Source organism: Pseudorca crassidens, chromosome 9 (genome assembly GCF_039906515.1).
Source record: "Pseudorca crassidens isolate mPseCra1 chromosome 9, mPseCra1.hap1, whole genome shotgun sequence".
NCBI classification, from domain to species: Eukaryota; Metazoa; Chordata; class Mammalia; order Artiodactyla; family Delphinidae; genus Pseudorca; species Pseudorca crassidens.
The window spans coordinates 31,356,773-31,374,686 of record NC_090304.1 but is presented as its reverse complement, the minus strand read 5'-3'; the positions used below and the strand labels follow the sequence as shown (position 1 = coordinate 31,374,686).

General features: G+C 35.4%; 1 protein-coding gene across 1 annotated transcript in view; it reads left to right on the top strand.

Annotated features, from left to right (window-relative positions):
• Nucleotides 1-17,535, top strand: part of ANO3 (anoctamin 3) — a 269,884-nt gene extending 252,349 nt beyond the window's left edge. Inside the window, exons 22-27 of the mRNA XM_067749578.1 lie at nt 3,241-3,374; nt 4,097-4,249; nt 5,149-5,296; nt 9,143-9,223; nt 9,395-9,500; nt 14,471-17,535. Of these exons, the coding sequence (XP_067605679.1) occupies nt 3,241-3,374; nt 4,097-4,249; nt 5,149-5,296; nt 9,143-9,223; nt 9,395-9,500; nt 14,471-14,653 (805 nt within the window). The 3' untranslated portion in view covers nt 14,654-17,535. The remainder of the gene's footprint in view (nt 1-3,240; nt 3,375-4,096; nt 4,250-5,148; nt 5,297-9,142; nt 9,224-9,394; nt 9,501-14,470) is intronic.
• The last annotated feature ends 379 nt before the right edge of the window (nt 17,536-17,914 follow it).

Here is a 17,914-nt window from a genome sequence, read left to right as displayed (position 1 = left end):
GGTCAAAAAGGATCTTGCTGTGATTTATGTCATAGACTGTTCTACCTATGTTTTCCTCCAAGAGTTTGATAGTGTCTGGCCTTACATTTAGGTCTTTAATCCATTTTGAGTTTATTTTTATGTACGGTGTTAGGGAGTGTTCTAATTTCATTCTTTTACATGTAGCTGTCCAGTTTTTCCAGCACCACTTATTGAAGAGGCTGTCTTTTCTCCAGTGTATATTCTTGCCTCCTTTATCAAAGATAAGGTGACCATATGTGTGTGGGTTTATCTCTGGGCTTTCTATCCTGTTCCATTGATCTATATTTCTGTTTTTGTGCCAGTTCCATACTGTCTTGATTACTGTAGCTTTGTAGTATAGTCTGAAGTCAGGGAGCCTGATTCCTCCAGCTCCATTTTTCTTTCTCAAGATTGCTTTGGCTATTTGGGGTCTTTTGTGTTTCCATACAGATTGTGAAATTTTTTGTTCTAAGAGTACTTAATTTTTAAACTAGCCTTCTATAGAGTTACTAAGAAGACTAGTTCTTTTTTTTTAATTTTTATTTTATTTATTTTTTTATATAGCAGGTTCTTATTTGTTATCCATTTTATACATATTAGTGTATATATGTCAATCCCAATCTCCCAATTCATCACACTACCACCGCCTCCCTGCCACTTTCCCCCCTTGGTGTCCATACGTTTAAGAAGAACTAGTTCTTAAGAATTGGGGCTTGGTAATCAGAGAGATGACAGTTCAGTTCCTACTCCTCTCCTTACAAAATGTGTGACCATTTGTAAGCCAATCGACCTTTCTGTGCCTCAGTTTTCACATCTCTAAGAGAGGCTCAACAGCTGTATCTACCTCAAGAACCATTGTAAGGATTAGACAAAATAATGGATATAGAGTAACTTGTACTCTGTTCAACATCTTAAGACACTTGTTGGTATTCTTAAAATATTATTGGCAGTGCAGGTTCTTGAGAACAAAATTAACTTTCTGGTTTCTTTTGGCTACCAAAAGACCAAGGTTGTTGTTGTTTTTGTTTAATGCAGAGAACCTCCATTTCTGTCTCCTCCCTTTAAGAATGAAATAAAATTAAAATCCTGGATGGGGAGGTTTGGGGCTCTTTGTTACAACAGCAACAGCAATAAATATTTAGAACAGGATTGATTGTGATAACATCAAAACAACAGCATTCTGTTTTTTCCCTATAGATAAATTCTAACTGTGAAATACTGACATAGAAGGACCCTGAATGCCCACTTTTACATCTGTTAAAATATATTATCCTTTAGAATACAGTGAAATAGAGTGTATTTAAAACATTGTGGTATGGAAGTATTGAGCCCTAATTTATTTAAAAACATTATAATTTTGAGGAATTTCCTTACTATGGGGAAAGAACTGGTTAGTTGATTAATGATATAAATAACTTAGGCTCAGTCATCAAATTATACCATGTTTCTTTCTCCTCCTTGGCCCTTAAGTAGCATCAGGATATTCCTGAGCAGAGACCTGGGGGTTGGAGAGGTGATATTAACCCAGTGCATCGGACTGGGAAATTGTGGAGGCCTGGTACAAATTCCTTTTCTGCCTCTTGCTAAAGATGCTTATAATTTACTTAACCTCTCTGAAACATTTTTTTTAATTTATAAAATAAGGGATTTATAAAGATTAAATGAGATGACCCAATGGTATTTAAACCTTCATCAATATATGACAGAAGCTTTTTGTGAAGAGATATTTACACAAATCCTCAATAGTCAAAACAGATTAAAATGAATCTCTGCTAAATGAAGGGAGAATAGGCATGGAGGTTTGGGAAGCCCAGTCCGTTTTTCGTATTCCTTTCTATCTTTGGCTTACCTCTTTGAAACATAAAGTTTGAGGAACATAATTTGAAAATATTTGAGTAAATTAGGTATCAAGTGCCTAGCACAGGATCTGAGATGGTGTCGATACTTCATAAGCACAGTCAAGATGGTGTAGTAGTCATTGTAATATTAAGAATGATTCTTGTTGTTATTATTGTCTGTGTACTTCTGTACATACCATGCACTTTGGACATCACATTTTCGCCATGGCCTTGCCCAAGAGGTGAGCCTGGATTTTGTATATCAAATCCCAAGGCTACCATGGCAAATGACATCCTGGTGGGGTTTTCCCAACAGCTGGACAAAGGCCTTGCTGAAGAAACTCTAGCAGGAGTGAACCAGTTCCTAAAGCAATGACTTTTAAACTTTTAAAGCACAATTCTCTTTCCTCAAGTAAAATCTTAAGCAGACTGAAATAAATAGGATATAAGCAAGCAGGCCTTCCATTCCCAACTCCCTTTGTCATCTTCACGAGGCTCCAGAGGCAACCTCCGTGGAGCACACATTGAAGCGCTACCTGACGTTTTGATCTAACTATGGTGGTTCTTCCAACCCCCACTGAAGCTCTACGTCCATGGTTAATTAAAACTGAGAGTTGGGTACTGTTCATTGGGTCCTGTGAGATTCACCTTATCCTAGAGATAATTTTTATCTAACTCTTAAGATAATTTATTACCCAGAAGTCTACAATATTTGCATACCAGGATATTTCTGAGTCATATAATTTCAAGACTGCCCCTGGGTTAGGGAAAGAGTGTTGCTACTTCCTTTTCAAGTCTGATAAATGGACTGAGACACAGATTCATTACCTGTAAATTATTGTTCACTATAGGAGCAGAGTGTAATCTCTTGAATCCTTCATAGTTATAAACTCAGAGAAGTGAAGTGACTGGCTAAAAGCCACACAACTAATGCATTGTAGGGTGAGGAATAGAAACTACATCTCTTGAAACTCTAGGTAGGGCTCAGTTATCTAATGTGAAACATGATTTTACTCATGTTCAGAGAGCACAGCCCAGAAGATTTGGAAGGAAGGGCTCAGATCTAATCACAACAGGCAGCATAAGAGTTTAGGTATTTATATAGGTGGGGTAGGGGAAGGAATCACAGAAATGAGTATTTGTCTAATCAATATTAGGAAGCACCTATAGTATATGGGAGGATCAACTCTTTGATAACTATGTAGATGTTTGTAGGGTCTAGGAAGTCGGAGGCCTCTTCTTCCTTGCTAAATTTAAAGTTGAGACCATGAAAAGACCCCCCCAATTCTCAGGCATGCTTAGTGTAGTCCTAAGGTAGTTGGAGTTTCTCTTTTCTTAATACACTATAAATTGTTTACCAGGTGCTTAAATACGAGCTTAAAAGGCCTTTGCCTTTATGCAGGTTGATCCAGAACTGGTGGTCACGACATAAAATCAAGCGGGGAATACAAGATGCTTCCATACCTCAGTGGGAAAATGATTGGAATCTACAGCCCATGAATATTCACGGACTGATGGATGAGTACTTAGAAATGGGTATGGAAAGAACCTTCTGCAAAGCTATTTGACCCTCTTGATACGTTTTTTCTACTTCACTCAGGCTCTGATTCAAGAGAGAAAACCGTCTCCTTTTGAGCAAATATTTTAAAGGAACAAAATAAAGCAAAACCCACTCCTATGTTGAGAAATGTATCAGCCCAACCAAATAAAGCAATAATTCTTTCTCACAGTAAACATTTGCACAGACCCAGTCTGAGTCTTGAGTCTTCAGGAAGCTTACTTATTTATATTACAAAAATAAGGATTCCCATTCCAACTGATAAGATCACTGCATGTTGTTTTGACATTTGCTTTTGTTCTCTGGCCCTCAGTTTTCTCATCTATAAAAAGAGAGGACAAGATTAGGTCTCTTGCTTCCTTTCTAGGACTAAGCATGTTTCTTCAAGTCCTTCTCTGACGTTTTTCTTCCTTCATGCTGCATGGCATAGAGGTGAAAGTCTCATAGACTTTCAATCTATTGAGATCTGAGTTTGAATGCAGTTTTTAACATTTTTCATCTATCTACCCTTTAGCCAGTTTACTTAACATGTATGAGCTACATTTTTCTCAACTGTAAAGTGGGATAAGCATGTTTACTTTGTAGGGATGTTGGAAGGATTAAAGGCAATCTATGTAAAGATGCCTAATATGGAACAAAGAAAGCACTCAATAAATGATACTGTTTATATTACCGATTTTCTAACCCTCTTCCTTTACAGTTTTGCAGTTTGGTTTTACCACCATCTTTGTTGCGGCTTTTCCTCTGGCCCCTCTTTTGGCTTTGTTAAACAATATCATTGAAATCAGGCTGGATGCGTACAAATTTGTCACCCAGTGGCGGAGGCCTTTGCCAGCCAGAGCAACCGACATAGGTAAGATTCAGCAACTACATGATTTTTGCATTGCTAAGGCCAAGTGGTGGCTTGATCTTACTTAGCACAACGTGGGTTTCTATTGCTGGAGCTCTCTTCCAGCCATAACAAAACTGTTTTCGTTAACCAAAGAATGAAATGAGAGTAAGTTTAGTTATAACTCTTAGTTGAGGGTAAGTTCATACTGAACATGATATTTCATAAACTTATTTGTAACTGAAAAGGATCTCATATATCCCTTTCCAGAGCTTATTTTTTCATTCCATTATTTTTTTTTCATTCCATTATTTTTTAAAGTTAACTTTAATCCTATTTGAAACATCAGTTTTGACCATAATCAATAGTCGATTGATACTATATACAATTTCAAAAGCTTTTTTGTGTATCTATATGATGCCAGATTGGCCTCTTAAGAAGTAGAAAATGTCAACTAGTGATTTTCAGGTCTTGACACTAAACTAGTTTTACTTTTTCGTAGTTTTACATTAAAAAGGTAGCTGACAAAGATAAAGGCAAAACCCATAGTGAATACAGATATTTCAGAGTTCACACAATGAAGTAGAACTTTATTTTTATAGGTTTGAGTACCTCTCAAGTTCTATACATAGGCTCTGAAGAATCTTAAGCAGCTGTGTCTATATCTCATTGGTACAGACATGAACCAGTTCCTAACAATATTTTAATTTTAAAATCTCTCTACATGATGTCTACCTCCCCTCTATGGAAAAGTATTCAATAGCTGTAATATCTGTAGTGAGACACATACCATCCTAAGAAAGTAAATAATGGACAGAGCCGTGGTTCCAACATAACTAAAACACTTTTTCCAAATTAAGGTTGATTAAAGGGTTTTAACTTTTTTTCTTTTTACTCACTATCTTTAATCTTTCTCCTACTAGGTATCTGGTATGGAATTCTTGAAGGAATTGGTATATTGGCTGTGATTACCAATGCGTTTGTAATTGCTATTACATCTGATTACATCCCACGTTTTGTCTATGAATACAAATATGGCCCCTGTGCAAGTCAGTTTGAATATAGTGAAAGGTAAGGTTGAAATGTACACATTTTTTATTTGTAATTAAAATGGGAACTTATTGGCAAGCTTTGTTCTGTGACCATTAAGGGTAATGTTTCTGATCATTGTGTTTATGTGTTTATTAGATGGAATCAAGTGGGATAAAAAGGGCAGCAGTGTTTTTTACAGCAAATAATTTTAGAGTCTATGATTTTCTGTGTAAATTCATCACCGGTGTTAAAATGTTAAAAACATTTTAATGTATTTAGAAGTTAAATTTAGGACTAGAAGAGAACTTTGAAAGAATCCAATGCAATAGTTTGTCTATATAGATGGGAAATTGAGGCCTATACTAGTTAAATTACTGAAGGGAATTAAGCTAGTTTGTGGGGATATACAGAATATGAAGAAACTCTCAGTTATGTGACTAGAGATTGTTCTAAAGGGATTTACTGCTAGAGATTTTAAGCATGCAGAAAATGATACCCTAGACCTGTCTCCTTTTTCTTTTTTGTTAAAATTTAAATCAACACTTGAGAACAGGGTTTCTCAACCTCTGCACTATTGACGTTACAGACCAGATAATTCTATTTTTGAGGAGGAGGGGTGTCCTGTGCCAAAGGATGTTTAGCAGCAACCTTGGCCTCTACCCAGTGGATACCAAGACCAACCTCCCTGCTCCCCAACTTGTGACAACCAGAAATGTCTCCAGACATTGCCAAATGGTCCCTGGGGGACAAAATCACCCAGTTTAGAACACTGCCTTAGGGGATATGAGTTTTTCAGATCTTTCCTTCTTGAAAACTTGAAGAATGCAAGGGAGCCCTGGACTTGGAGACAGAGAGAAACTGGAGTTTTTAGCTGGAGGTTAGCCTTAGGTGTGGAAGTAGTGATAGGAAATAAAGTAGTGATAGGAGAAGCTGTGTCTCCTCCTTCCTTCAGGAGCAGCCCTGGGCATGCATGTTATCTAGATGCGGGACGTGTGCCCGAGCAAGCAGAGCCCGGCAGAGCCCCGGTTTAGGATGAATTAGTCATCCTTAGTCCTGCAGATGAACTCATTTGTCTCAGAACACTGCAGTGCCTTTCTGAACACAAACGTACGTCTCAATTTTTCAAAGAGAGGTAATAGAGGCAGGAGATTTTCTTTTATATATTGGAGTCTTGTCAAGAGATTTTAACTTGAAGTCAAACTCCCAAGATTTAAGTGCTAACTTTGCCTTCTACTAAAAGGCACATCATCAATCTGGACCTATGCTTAAGAAATGGTGCCTGAGGTAACATTTTATGAACTGTAAAACACTAAACAGATATAAATTGGTTTTTAGTATTCATAGTGAAAAACCCCAAAGTCTCTTTTTTCTTTATTCAAAATGGCCTAGAAGCAGATTTTAATGGTTTAAAATATGTAGGCTCGCTTGGCAGCCCTCTTCCTTACGGGCATTATTTGTTAGTGTCTTTACTGCCACCTAGTGGCAGGTGAAAGTGAGATTGATTAGGTATAAGCTCTGTTCACATTCCAGGTACTGACTTTTCACGTAGGTAGCACCTGACTCCTCCATTAGCAGTGACTAGGGATGTAGAATCATTTCAAGAAGAGATGTGGAGGACTTGTGAGTTTGAAACCACACATTCATAGGGGCTTCCTGGTATTAATTTTCTCCAGGTACGTTTAGCAGCTAAACTGGAGTAAAGTCATTCAGATTGGAAATTTTCAGAGCAAGGGGGCAAAAAGACAAGGTGGCAATGGAGAGGATGATACTGGCAAGCTGAAATGATAAGTTATGAGGTCTAGGATGGCCAGGGAGGGGAGTGAAGTTGAAGTCAGTGTGGCCCTGTAATTAAAATTTAGGGTTTAGAATAAGATAAATGGGCACTTGAATCCAGTCTCGAACAACTCTATGTTCTGGGCAGTGGTTCTCAACCCATGGCCTGCAAATCTCCTTCAGGGTCCATGAGGTCAATACTATTTTCATAATAATACTAAGATACTATTTGCTTTTTTCACCACATTGACATATGCACAGATGGTACAAAATCAGTGGGCTAAAATTTTCTGGTGGCTTTGCATCACTCAAGGCAGTGGCACCAAAAAATACTAGTAATGATTCTATTTCTCACCACTCTACATTCACCATTTTTAAAATGCCAATAAGAAATTTCAGAATGTCTTTGATGAAGCAGTAATAATTATTCATTTTAACCAAACCTCCACCCTTGAATAAATGTCTTCTCAATATTCTATTCGACAAAATGCAGAGTGCGCATAAAGGGCTTCTGCTACATCCTAAAGTGTGATGAGCGTGTCAAAGAAAAGTGCAAACTTTTGGAGTTGCAAACTAAAGAAACTTTTTTTTTAACATGAAATAAAATTGTCAGACAAGCTATGAGTATTCAGACTTGGGTATTAGCAAACACTCTTTTACAGAATGCACAAAACTAGCTTGTCATTTTAAGGAAAATAATTGACAATATTTGTTGAGCTTTAAAGCTTCCCCATACTTATAGGGTTTTTTTTTTTCCGATAAAAGTCAGTGACGATATTAACAATTGTGCTTTTTCATGGTCTATAGTAAAAATATATCAACATTTGGAAGATCTGCATAATTCAGGGAACACATGTTCTCCAAATGGCCCCAATTTGATGTTACAAAATCTTGCATGGATAAATGACAAATTCAAAGTACAAGATAGACCTATGGATTTTAACGCAAAATCCATATGGAACGATGCATATGAAAGTTCAGTTACACGAAGATTCCACCTTACAACTAAACTTTAAGAAATGACCACAAATAGAGCTTTGGTATAATATCAAAGAAAAATATTGACATTTATCTGAAATGATATTAAAATAGTCTTCCTTCTTCCACCTACTTGTCTGCATGAGGCCAGATTTTCTACTTACCCTTCAACCAAAACAACATATTGCAATAGATTTAATGCAGGTTTGAGTATCCAGCTGTCTTCTATTAAGGCAGGCATTAAGGTGTTTGCAAACATGTAAATCAATGTCATTCTTCTCGCTATGTTTTTTTCTTTTGGAGTATATAACTATTTTTCAAATGTGTTATTCATATTATTTGAATGGATGTGATAGTTATTTTAAATGAATGAACATAAATTTCTATTTCAGTTGCTAATGTGGTAAATATCAATAGATATTCCCCTATGCAAAAAGCTCCTTGAGATCCTCAACAACTTTTTTAAATGTAAAGGGTATCTGAGACCAGAAATTTTGACAATTATAAGCCTAGAGAAAGTCATTTAGTCTCTGTAAATCGTAGTTCTTCTATCTATGTGGTGAAGATAATAATAATATACATGTTCTAAGGCTATTGTAAAACTTAACCCTGATCACAGTTTAATACCTAACCACCAGAGTAGGGAATTTTGCCTTTTTTGTTTACTGTTGAATACCAAGCATCCAGAATTGTTCTAACAAATCATCGGTCCTCCATAAATATGTATTGAATAAGTTAATAAATTACAAATAAACATGTTTATCAATTGGCTGTTTGATGTTAATTATCCAAATCGTGTTACATGTTTATATATATTTATTCAGTTTCAATGCATAGGAAGTAATTACCACAATGCCTAGTGCATAGTAAACACTTAATAAAACATAAGCCAAGTGATAAGGCAAAATAGAAACTATCGGAGGGAAATGGCAGGCAAGAGTCTGTCTCATTAAGGCATAATCACAGTTGTAATGGGAGTCAGAGAATAGAATCAGAGAGCTGAGTTGCTACGAGTTTATAATTATAATGAAAGGCATAATGGCACTTATTAAATCTTGTCATTGGTAATGAAGGAATTGGACTAGAAATTCATGAATCTCTGAATCACACATGCTTTCTTTTCTTTTCTCCCAGTTGTTTAACAGGATATGTCAACAATAGCCTATCCTTCTTTGACCTGAGTGAGCTTGGCATGGGAAAATCTGGTTATTGCAGGTATTTACTTATAAATTATAGTTATCTTTTCTTTTTGCTTTCACCATTCCATCTCCTCATGCTAATGGGTCCATTTAAACCGTCATTTTGGAGTTTTGGCAAATTAAGAACATTTGGGGCCGCCACATTTTGGTCTTTGTTCTTCAAATTCTTTGTTTTTGTGGATTTTAGGTACCGAGACTACAGAGGTCCTCCTTGGAGTTCCAAACCCTATGAATTTACCCTACAATACTGGCATATCCTCGCTGCTAGATTGGCCTTCATTATTGTGTTTGAGGTTAGTCACAGGCTGATAAAATTACTCTAGGTAAACGCTTTTCTGACTGATATATTAGTTGCCTTTTTTTTTTTTTAAGATTTATTATTTATTTATTTATTTTTGGCTGTGTCAGGTCTTAGCTGCGGCATGAGGGATCTTCGTTGAGGCATGTGGGCTCTTCGTTGCAGTGCACGGGCTTCTCTCTAGTTGTAGTGTGCAGGTTTTCTCTCTCTAGTTGTGACTCGCAGGTTCCAGGGCACGTGGGCTCTGTAATTTGTGGCACGCAGGCTCTCTAGTTGAGGCGCGTGAGCTCAGCATTTGCGGCGTGCGGCCTTATTTGCCCCGCGGTATGTGGGATCTTCGTTCCCTGACCAGGGATCGAACCAGTGTCACCTGCACTGCAAGGTGGATTCTTTACCACTGGACCACCAGGGAAGTCCCTAGTTGCGTTTTTGAAGTCAGTTTCTCACTGACTTCCAAAACAGGACTTGAGTATGTCCCTGTAAAAGGTTCAGATACAAGGAAACCACTATGACATGCAAAAAAGCAAGAACTGAATAATGTAAGTTAAAGAGTATTTATATCAGAAATCTAGGATAATCTCTAGGTCCGCGGGTGGATCTAGAGATTATCATACTAAGTGAAGTAAGCCAGACAGAGAAAGACAAATATCATATGATGTCACTTACTTGTGGAATCTAAAAAAATGCTACAAATAAACATTTACAAAACAGAAACAGACTCACTAACATAGAAGACAAACTTATGGTTACCAAAGGGGAAAGGGGAGGGATAAATTAGGAGTTCGGGATTAACATATTCACACTACTATATACAAAATAGATAACCAAAATGACCTAGTGTATAGCACAGGGAACTATATTTTGTAATAACTTATAAGGGAAAAGAATCTGAAAAAAAATAGATATATTTGTATGTATAACTGAATCACTTTGCTTTACACCTGAAACTAATACAACATTGTAGATCAACTCTACTTCACCTTAGTTTTGAGCCTCCTAATAACCAAATTTAAAAAGTAAGGTTTGTTTTCATCATCTAACAAAAGAACCCATATTTATTCATCGGGGTGGAGAGACTTATTTTCTGAACAATCAACTCTAATTATAGTTGATCATGTGTATTTGTACAGCAACAGTGCATAATTCAATAAATTATGCCTGAGAACACTTTTATAAAACATGCACAGATTTTGATGATCAGAGTCATGCAATAATTTTAGATTGTAGTCTGTGAAGAAATTTTGGAGAAGCTACAATATTATTGCCTTGCTTAAAAAATAACCAGCTTGATACAGTGAAGAACTTAGCACTGGAATATATTGAGTATCTACTCACTAAGGTCTATGGAAAAACTTTAAATGCATCTGTTTCCTATGGCCAAAATTATGGAGAGAAAAAGATAGCCATACATAAGACTTTTTGCATATGAAATAAGGTTTAATCCAGGACTAAATTCTATTATTTAGTGACTCTATGGGCCTATAAAAATGTCTCCTGATGAAGTTTGACTTTCTATTTTATTATAGGTAGCAAAAGAGTTTAAAGCATATTTCCAATCCAATGATTCCAAAAAGTCTTTTCTATTGTGTGTGTTAAAATGTACACTTTTTTCTTCTTCATCTTCTTTTGGAGCTCAGGTAGAAAGACTTAATCAAATGCCTCAATTAACAGCAACCTACCATCGTGGATGCATAAGCCCAATGATTCCTTCTTTTTTTTTTTTCCTCTTCATTCCCCATTACCCACACACTCCAAAAGCACCCACTGTCTTTTCTTCTGTGGAAGATTTTCCACATCTTTATTTGAATATATGTTTGTTTATAAGTATATTGAATATATATGTGTGTGTGTATATATATATAGTATTATTTTAAGTATTCTTTTCCAAAATTACCTCAATGGTATTATATAATAATTAATTTTTATCTCTTACCCATTATACTTTTTCAGATCTAGAGAGACATCTATCCATGAGATTTATAATTTCTTTTGTCTATTTATGATATTTCATCAAAATTAAATACCATATTCCCCTAAGGATAGGTGCTTAGACCTACAATAATGCTCTCTACCTCAATAAATCTTTAATTAAGAATCTTGGGCATGTTACCTTGTAAACATATTTAAGGGTTTTTAAGGAGTATCTTACTCAGGTGTGGAATTGTTAGCTTATACATGTACTCGGTTTCATGTAATACCAACAGATTGCTCTTCAAAATTCTCTTGGATTTTCACCAGCTTTTCATAGTATCTGAATTTCTAACATTTTGCAGTTGTATAAGAGTAAGGTAATATTTTGCTTTAATTTTTTTTGTTTTAGTCTGTTTACTAATGACACTGACCATCACTTTTAGTACTAGAAAGCCATTTGGGCTTCATTTTTTTGTAAATTTATAACCTTGATCCATTTTTGGTTGAGTTACCAAATTTTATGATTTCCTTATATATTCTACATATTAATCTTCACCAGTTATATACACAGCAGATATCTTTTCATTGTCCATAACCTATTAACTTTATGTGTAAACAGATAATGTTCAATTTTGATGTAGTCAAGCGCATCATTGTTTTCCTTTTACGGTTTGTGCTTATTTTGTATAGCTTATTTAGGACATTTTCCTTATCTCCTATTCAAAAAGATATTCTACTACATTTTTTACTATTAACTTTACAGTCTTACCTATCACATGTCTTTAATACCAGGAGTTTTTATAGAGTCTGAGGGAAAAGGTTATTCTCCATATAATGAAATAATTTTTGTACTGCTATTTACTAAATCATCTCTTATCTATCCACTGATTTGTAAATCCATTTCTGTAATATTCCAAGTTCCTACGTAGTCATGTGTGTATCTCTGGCCTCAGTATTCTGACTTATCACTCCATTTGTCTGTTCCTGGATCACTATTGCACTATTTAAATGCAATATTTAAATATGTCATATCTGATAAAGCAAGTGACCACCCATCCTGCCACACTTGCTCTTATTTAAAAAAATTATCTTAGCTATTTGGAGTTATTAACCATTCACATAAATTTTAGAAGCCATTTTTCAGGTTCCCCTGAATATTGAGCAAGGACTTTGGTTAGAATTACATTTGTAGAAATCAAATTTTGACTTATTTACAAAATCTGTGCTGTTTCATTAATGAATGTAGAATTTATTCAAATCATTCTTATCTCCTTTAATAGAATTTTAAATATTCTCTTACTTATTTGTACCTTTTTATTTCTAGAAACTTTATAGATATTTTTATTGCTGCTATGAGTACTGTCTTAAACTTCATTATATGATTCGCTTGATTTTTGCCGGAATACAAATAGTCTTTCTAAGATGAGCATACCTCCTTGTTTAAGTACCTTACTGGTTCTAGTATTCTGTCTATTAAATTGGTTGGGATTGTCTTTTCAAATGATAATACCACCTGCAAATAACAAAAGTTTTGTATGTTTACTTCCAAGGTTTATGTTTCATTGCTTTTGTTTGCCTTACTGTGTTGCTGGAAACTTCAATATGGTGTTGAATAGCAGCGGTGTGAACAAACATGTCTTTTTTCCAACTTCAGTGGAAATACTTCTGATTTTTTTCTTTAAGTATGATATCTGCTGTAGGTTTTTTGTTTCAGATGATTGGTTATGATAGTGTCTTGATAAATGGGTATCAAACTCTAGCTTTAAAAAAAATAGATCTACTTTTTAATATTAAGCCATCCTTGCATATCAAACTCTCTCTGTGAATCAGTTTATAGGTTTCTCTATTACTATCGTATAGGACTTGGAGCATATTCTTTCAAACTAATTTAATTTGTAACAAATGTTTTTAATTTTTATATCTATACTCTTGAGTCACATTGCTGGCTATTTCTGTGAATATCAAATATTTGGTCAGGAAAGAAGCTCTTGATCTGCTTCTCTATGGGAAAATATGACCTGCTTTTCTATGATCTATCAGTACTATGCAGTCCTGGGACACATAGAGCAAACCCAGTTAAAAGTGCCTTCTTCCTTTCCACGTAGAGACTACTGTCGCAAAGTCCTTTAGGTGAATGGGTTCTTTTCTACAGATCATCCTAAGTCTGTCAATCAGATTTTTCTTCTTTCATGAGAAATTAAAAGACTTATTGTTCATGCGAAAAGAAATAGGATGCATTTATAATAGTCGGAGATAATATTTAAGTAGTGCTTATACTGTGCGAAGCACTCCTTTCAAATATATTTACTCGTTTAATTTTTATACCAACCTTTAAGAGACACTATTATTAGAATCACTTTAGAGCTGAGATATAGAGAACATAGGTGATTTGCATAAGGTTACACAACTAATGAGTGTCAGAGTAGGGTTCAAACATAGGCAGTCTCAGTCAGCATCTGTACTTTTAACCACTGGTGTATTACCTTCTGATTTTTGTCCCTGCTTTTTTTAAATACAATACTTTTATCAGTTTATTTTTTAAATCTATTTTTATCATAGAATAAATAATTAATAGAGAAGATATTTTAGAGCAGTTATAATAACATATGCTTTCAACAGAGTAGAGATTCTGAAACATGTATGTGCTGGGGGTTGAGTCCAAATCCAGCATCACAGGCAGGACTGTATTCTGTGTGTTTTGTACACTGTGTATTATAATCTATCGAACAAGGATTGTCCCTGTACGTGATCTCTCTGTGTATAACAAAGCATATCATAACAGTATTGCATAATATATAAGGTTTTTATAGGTGTGAATTTCAGATTCATTCAATGTTTATAAGGTGACATCAACATGTCTTTGTTGGAATACTTATGTGATGGAAGGCAATAATTGTGTTCCCAATATAATTTTGAAAATATTAATATTCTAGATGGAACATACTGAGTTCCGATGCTTGATTGTAAGGCAAATGCAACATTGTTCATGACTTCTGTTTTATAATTAGCATTTCAGAATCATTGAAAATGTACTTTCTTCTCTTAAATTTTCAGCACCTTGTTTTTGGAATCAAGTCATTCATTGCCTACCTGATTCCAGATGTACCAAAGAATCTATATGACCGAATACGACGGGAGAAGTACTTAGTCCAAGAAATGATGTATGAGGCTGAACTAGAACATTTGCAACAACAACGGAGAAAAAGTGGTCACCCTGTTCACCATGAATGGCCTTAGTTGATACCTGTTGTCCAGCAGGGGCAATACCATTAGTGGGCATGATGGCAACTTCAAATTCTAGGTGGGATCTAGGGGGAAGGCATACCTGGCAAAACATATGTGTAATATGTTACTTGGAAATGCATCACAGCCATCTCTGGGATTTGAAATATCCAAGCTTCTAGGGAAGAAAACAAATGACCCATGACCTTAAAAAAAATGGTTAAATTGACATTGCAGGAAGCCAGGATCTAATTCTCAGAACCAGCCTCAGGGAGTTGTGTGTTTGGAAACCTCCACCTTCCATCAGCTGCAGTGTAATAGGAAGGGTGATGATGAGGTTTCTAGAGACAGATTTCCATGTAAATGTACACAAGCCAGGCATGACTTAAAGTATCATGTGGTCCTCACCCACATACTAATCTTTGGATGTCTTTGGAACCTTAGGCTGAGTTGAGATACTTACAAGAAATGGCAAATCAATTATTACCTTTGCTGCCTGAACTCCATGTCCCTTCAGCTTACTGTTTCATAGAAATTTCCCTTATTTCTTGGTGAGATTTTGGATCTGTGCCACAGGGAATTTATGCTGCTTTACACTGACTATGCAGTTGAAGAGTTGCACATCTTTAGTAGTCAAACCAAAAATCTAAGACTCCAAAAAGAATACCATTCATTGAAATAATATTCTATTGCATTGGCTACATTCTAATCTGTTTTATCACTGGCAGATTCAGTTTTACTGCATTTCTTTTTTTTTTTTGCTAAACGCCAATAGAGCCACAGAGTTATAAAATATGGAAGCATGTTCTCATATCATTTAGAACATGATGAATCCATATTTTACTGTGGAAAGCTGTTTTATAGTATATTTAATTTCCACCTCCCTGATTTATTACAACACTCTCACAGAATAACTTGAAATGCTGTAAATATGTTGGTTTTCCTTGTACCTTTGCACCTGAACAATATGGAATGCAAGTTACAATTCATGCAGCTCTGAGACCAGTTACACAGTACGCCATTGTGGCTTATTTATTCAGGAAAACAGAAGCCAGATGCTTTGCAACACTTAAGCTTTTCCAACAATGTGCACTCTTGCTCCTGAGCTGATGAAAACAATGCATGAATATAAATTTATATTATTTGTAAAAAACATACATTTTTTTGAGTTTTACTTTCTTTTCATCACTGAAGGGAGTTTTCTGTTATTATTTCTTTGGTAGATTGGTTTGGTTTATTTTTGAAAACTCACTAGAAACAAAAATTAATTGTGCAAGACATCATTTTTGCTTTGTTGTGGAGTTGCTGTTTCTCTGAACTCTGTATCTGTGAGTGTGAATGTTCACAGGCTGATGTTGTAGGAATGATGACGCATTCAACTAAAGAAAGTCTGGTGGAGGCATAAACTATGGGAGCAGGATGGGAAAGAAGAGAAGAGTTGAATTAAGAAAATATATGGTAGAAATTAAGACACTTTTTCTTGCAAAACAAAGCTAATCTCAGTTTTCTTCCCCTGGGAATGGGATGAGGAATACATAATCATACAAATATGTGATTATTTTTTGTGCAATTTAACAAAGTACAGTTATTTCCAAATTTTATAAAGATCAGATTAAACCCAATGGGAATAAAGCTACTTTGTAATATATATGCAAGGGTTTCTCTAGCAAGAAAAGTATAAAGTTTCTCTTAACTAGAAAACTATTTTTATAATTTTAACACTGAAATTTTTTTTGACCTTTCCTTCTTTCACTCCAGGGAAAAGCTGATAGATTATAGTTGTTGGTTGGTTGATTGGTTTTTGTCAAAACTATTCGCTTCCCTGCTTGCCCTCTGACTGAACAAGGGGAAGAACCTCAGACTCTAAATTTCCCTCCCACTCCCTTGCCACAAGGGATTCTTCCATTCAGATTCCAGAGAGGTTTTGTTTCTGCCATCTGCTTATTCATAGCAACTAATTCTACTAACTCCGCGAAGGAGCTTTGAACGCCTCCATTTTTGTAGCATCTGCCTTTCCTTTTTTGTTGTTGTTAGTTAAATGTATACACATGCCTGAGGATAAATACTCTCTATGCCTGTTGAAGACATGAATGAACCTGACATTTATGTCCCTTTCTAAATTAGGGACACAGACAAAGACATTTGTCTTATAGCAAAGAATAATGATAGCTCTGTCCTTGATAATTCTCTTTCTGAGTTATTTTTATATAACCATATTGATTACTAAAGAGAAAAACATGAAAAGAGAAAGGTGTTTTTAATAAAAAATTACAATACATTGATTTAGAAAATGCTTTCTCTGATATTTTTTGAAACCAATGGAAAAATAGAGAAACAATGAAAAAATTATCTGAAATTTTCCTTTTGTGAAACAATGCAGTAGAATCTAGCTATGCCTTCCTCATTGTTGACATCAAAATATTGACAGCCCCTCATGGGTATATCAGTTTTAGAAGACTCTGCTTTAATTGAGAGAAATGTTTTATATCATGGTTTTCAAATGAATACAAATTATTTCTCAAAGATTTATACGACACACACTATTCTCAGGAAATCTGTATTACATGAATGCTGCTTATATATTTTCTTATTCTAAATTGTTGTCTTTTCAAACAAATAAATAATATATATATGTGCATGCAGTCAGCCTTGACAAGTTGCACAAAGCTGAAGCATTTTCATAGTACAGTATGTGGGAAATCGCTCTAGGTCATAGCTGAAATAGTTTGCAGTTGTCTGAGTCTGTGCACGCACTTTGAGATAAAACGCTCCTGAGTGACTGCATGATGAGATACAACTTCTGAATGCTGCACATTCTTCCAGAATGACTCTTATCTGTTGTATAATGCAATGAAAAGGAATCTTTTTCACTCAATAAATTTTCATGTGATATGGTATTTTTTCCTGTAATCTGCATGTTAAATTTAATCCTGCTTGTTTTTTAAATATTAAGTTGGGATTTGTTGAGCGTGTATGGGGAGAGGGGATTGCTCACTCTTTAGCTCTCCAAGGCAATAGTTTCGTATTCTTGTGGGCCCTTCCCCACTCTTGAAAAGTTTTGACTCTGTGTCTTCCGATAAGCTCATTGTCATCATCAAGGCATTTGCACATGAAAGTGCAGGTGGAGTATCACATTGATCCTAATAATGCTTTGTGTTAGCAAAGTTGGGGGAGGAAGCTTGATCAGTTCTTCTGTCACACAGCATTTTCTTTTTTCACACTTTTGCTGGCTCTATCAATCACCATCAAAATCTCCCTGGAACAGGAATTTTAGCA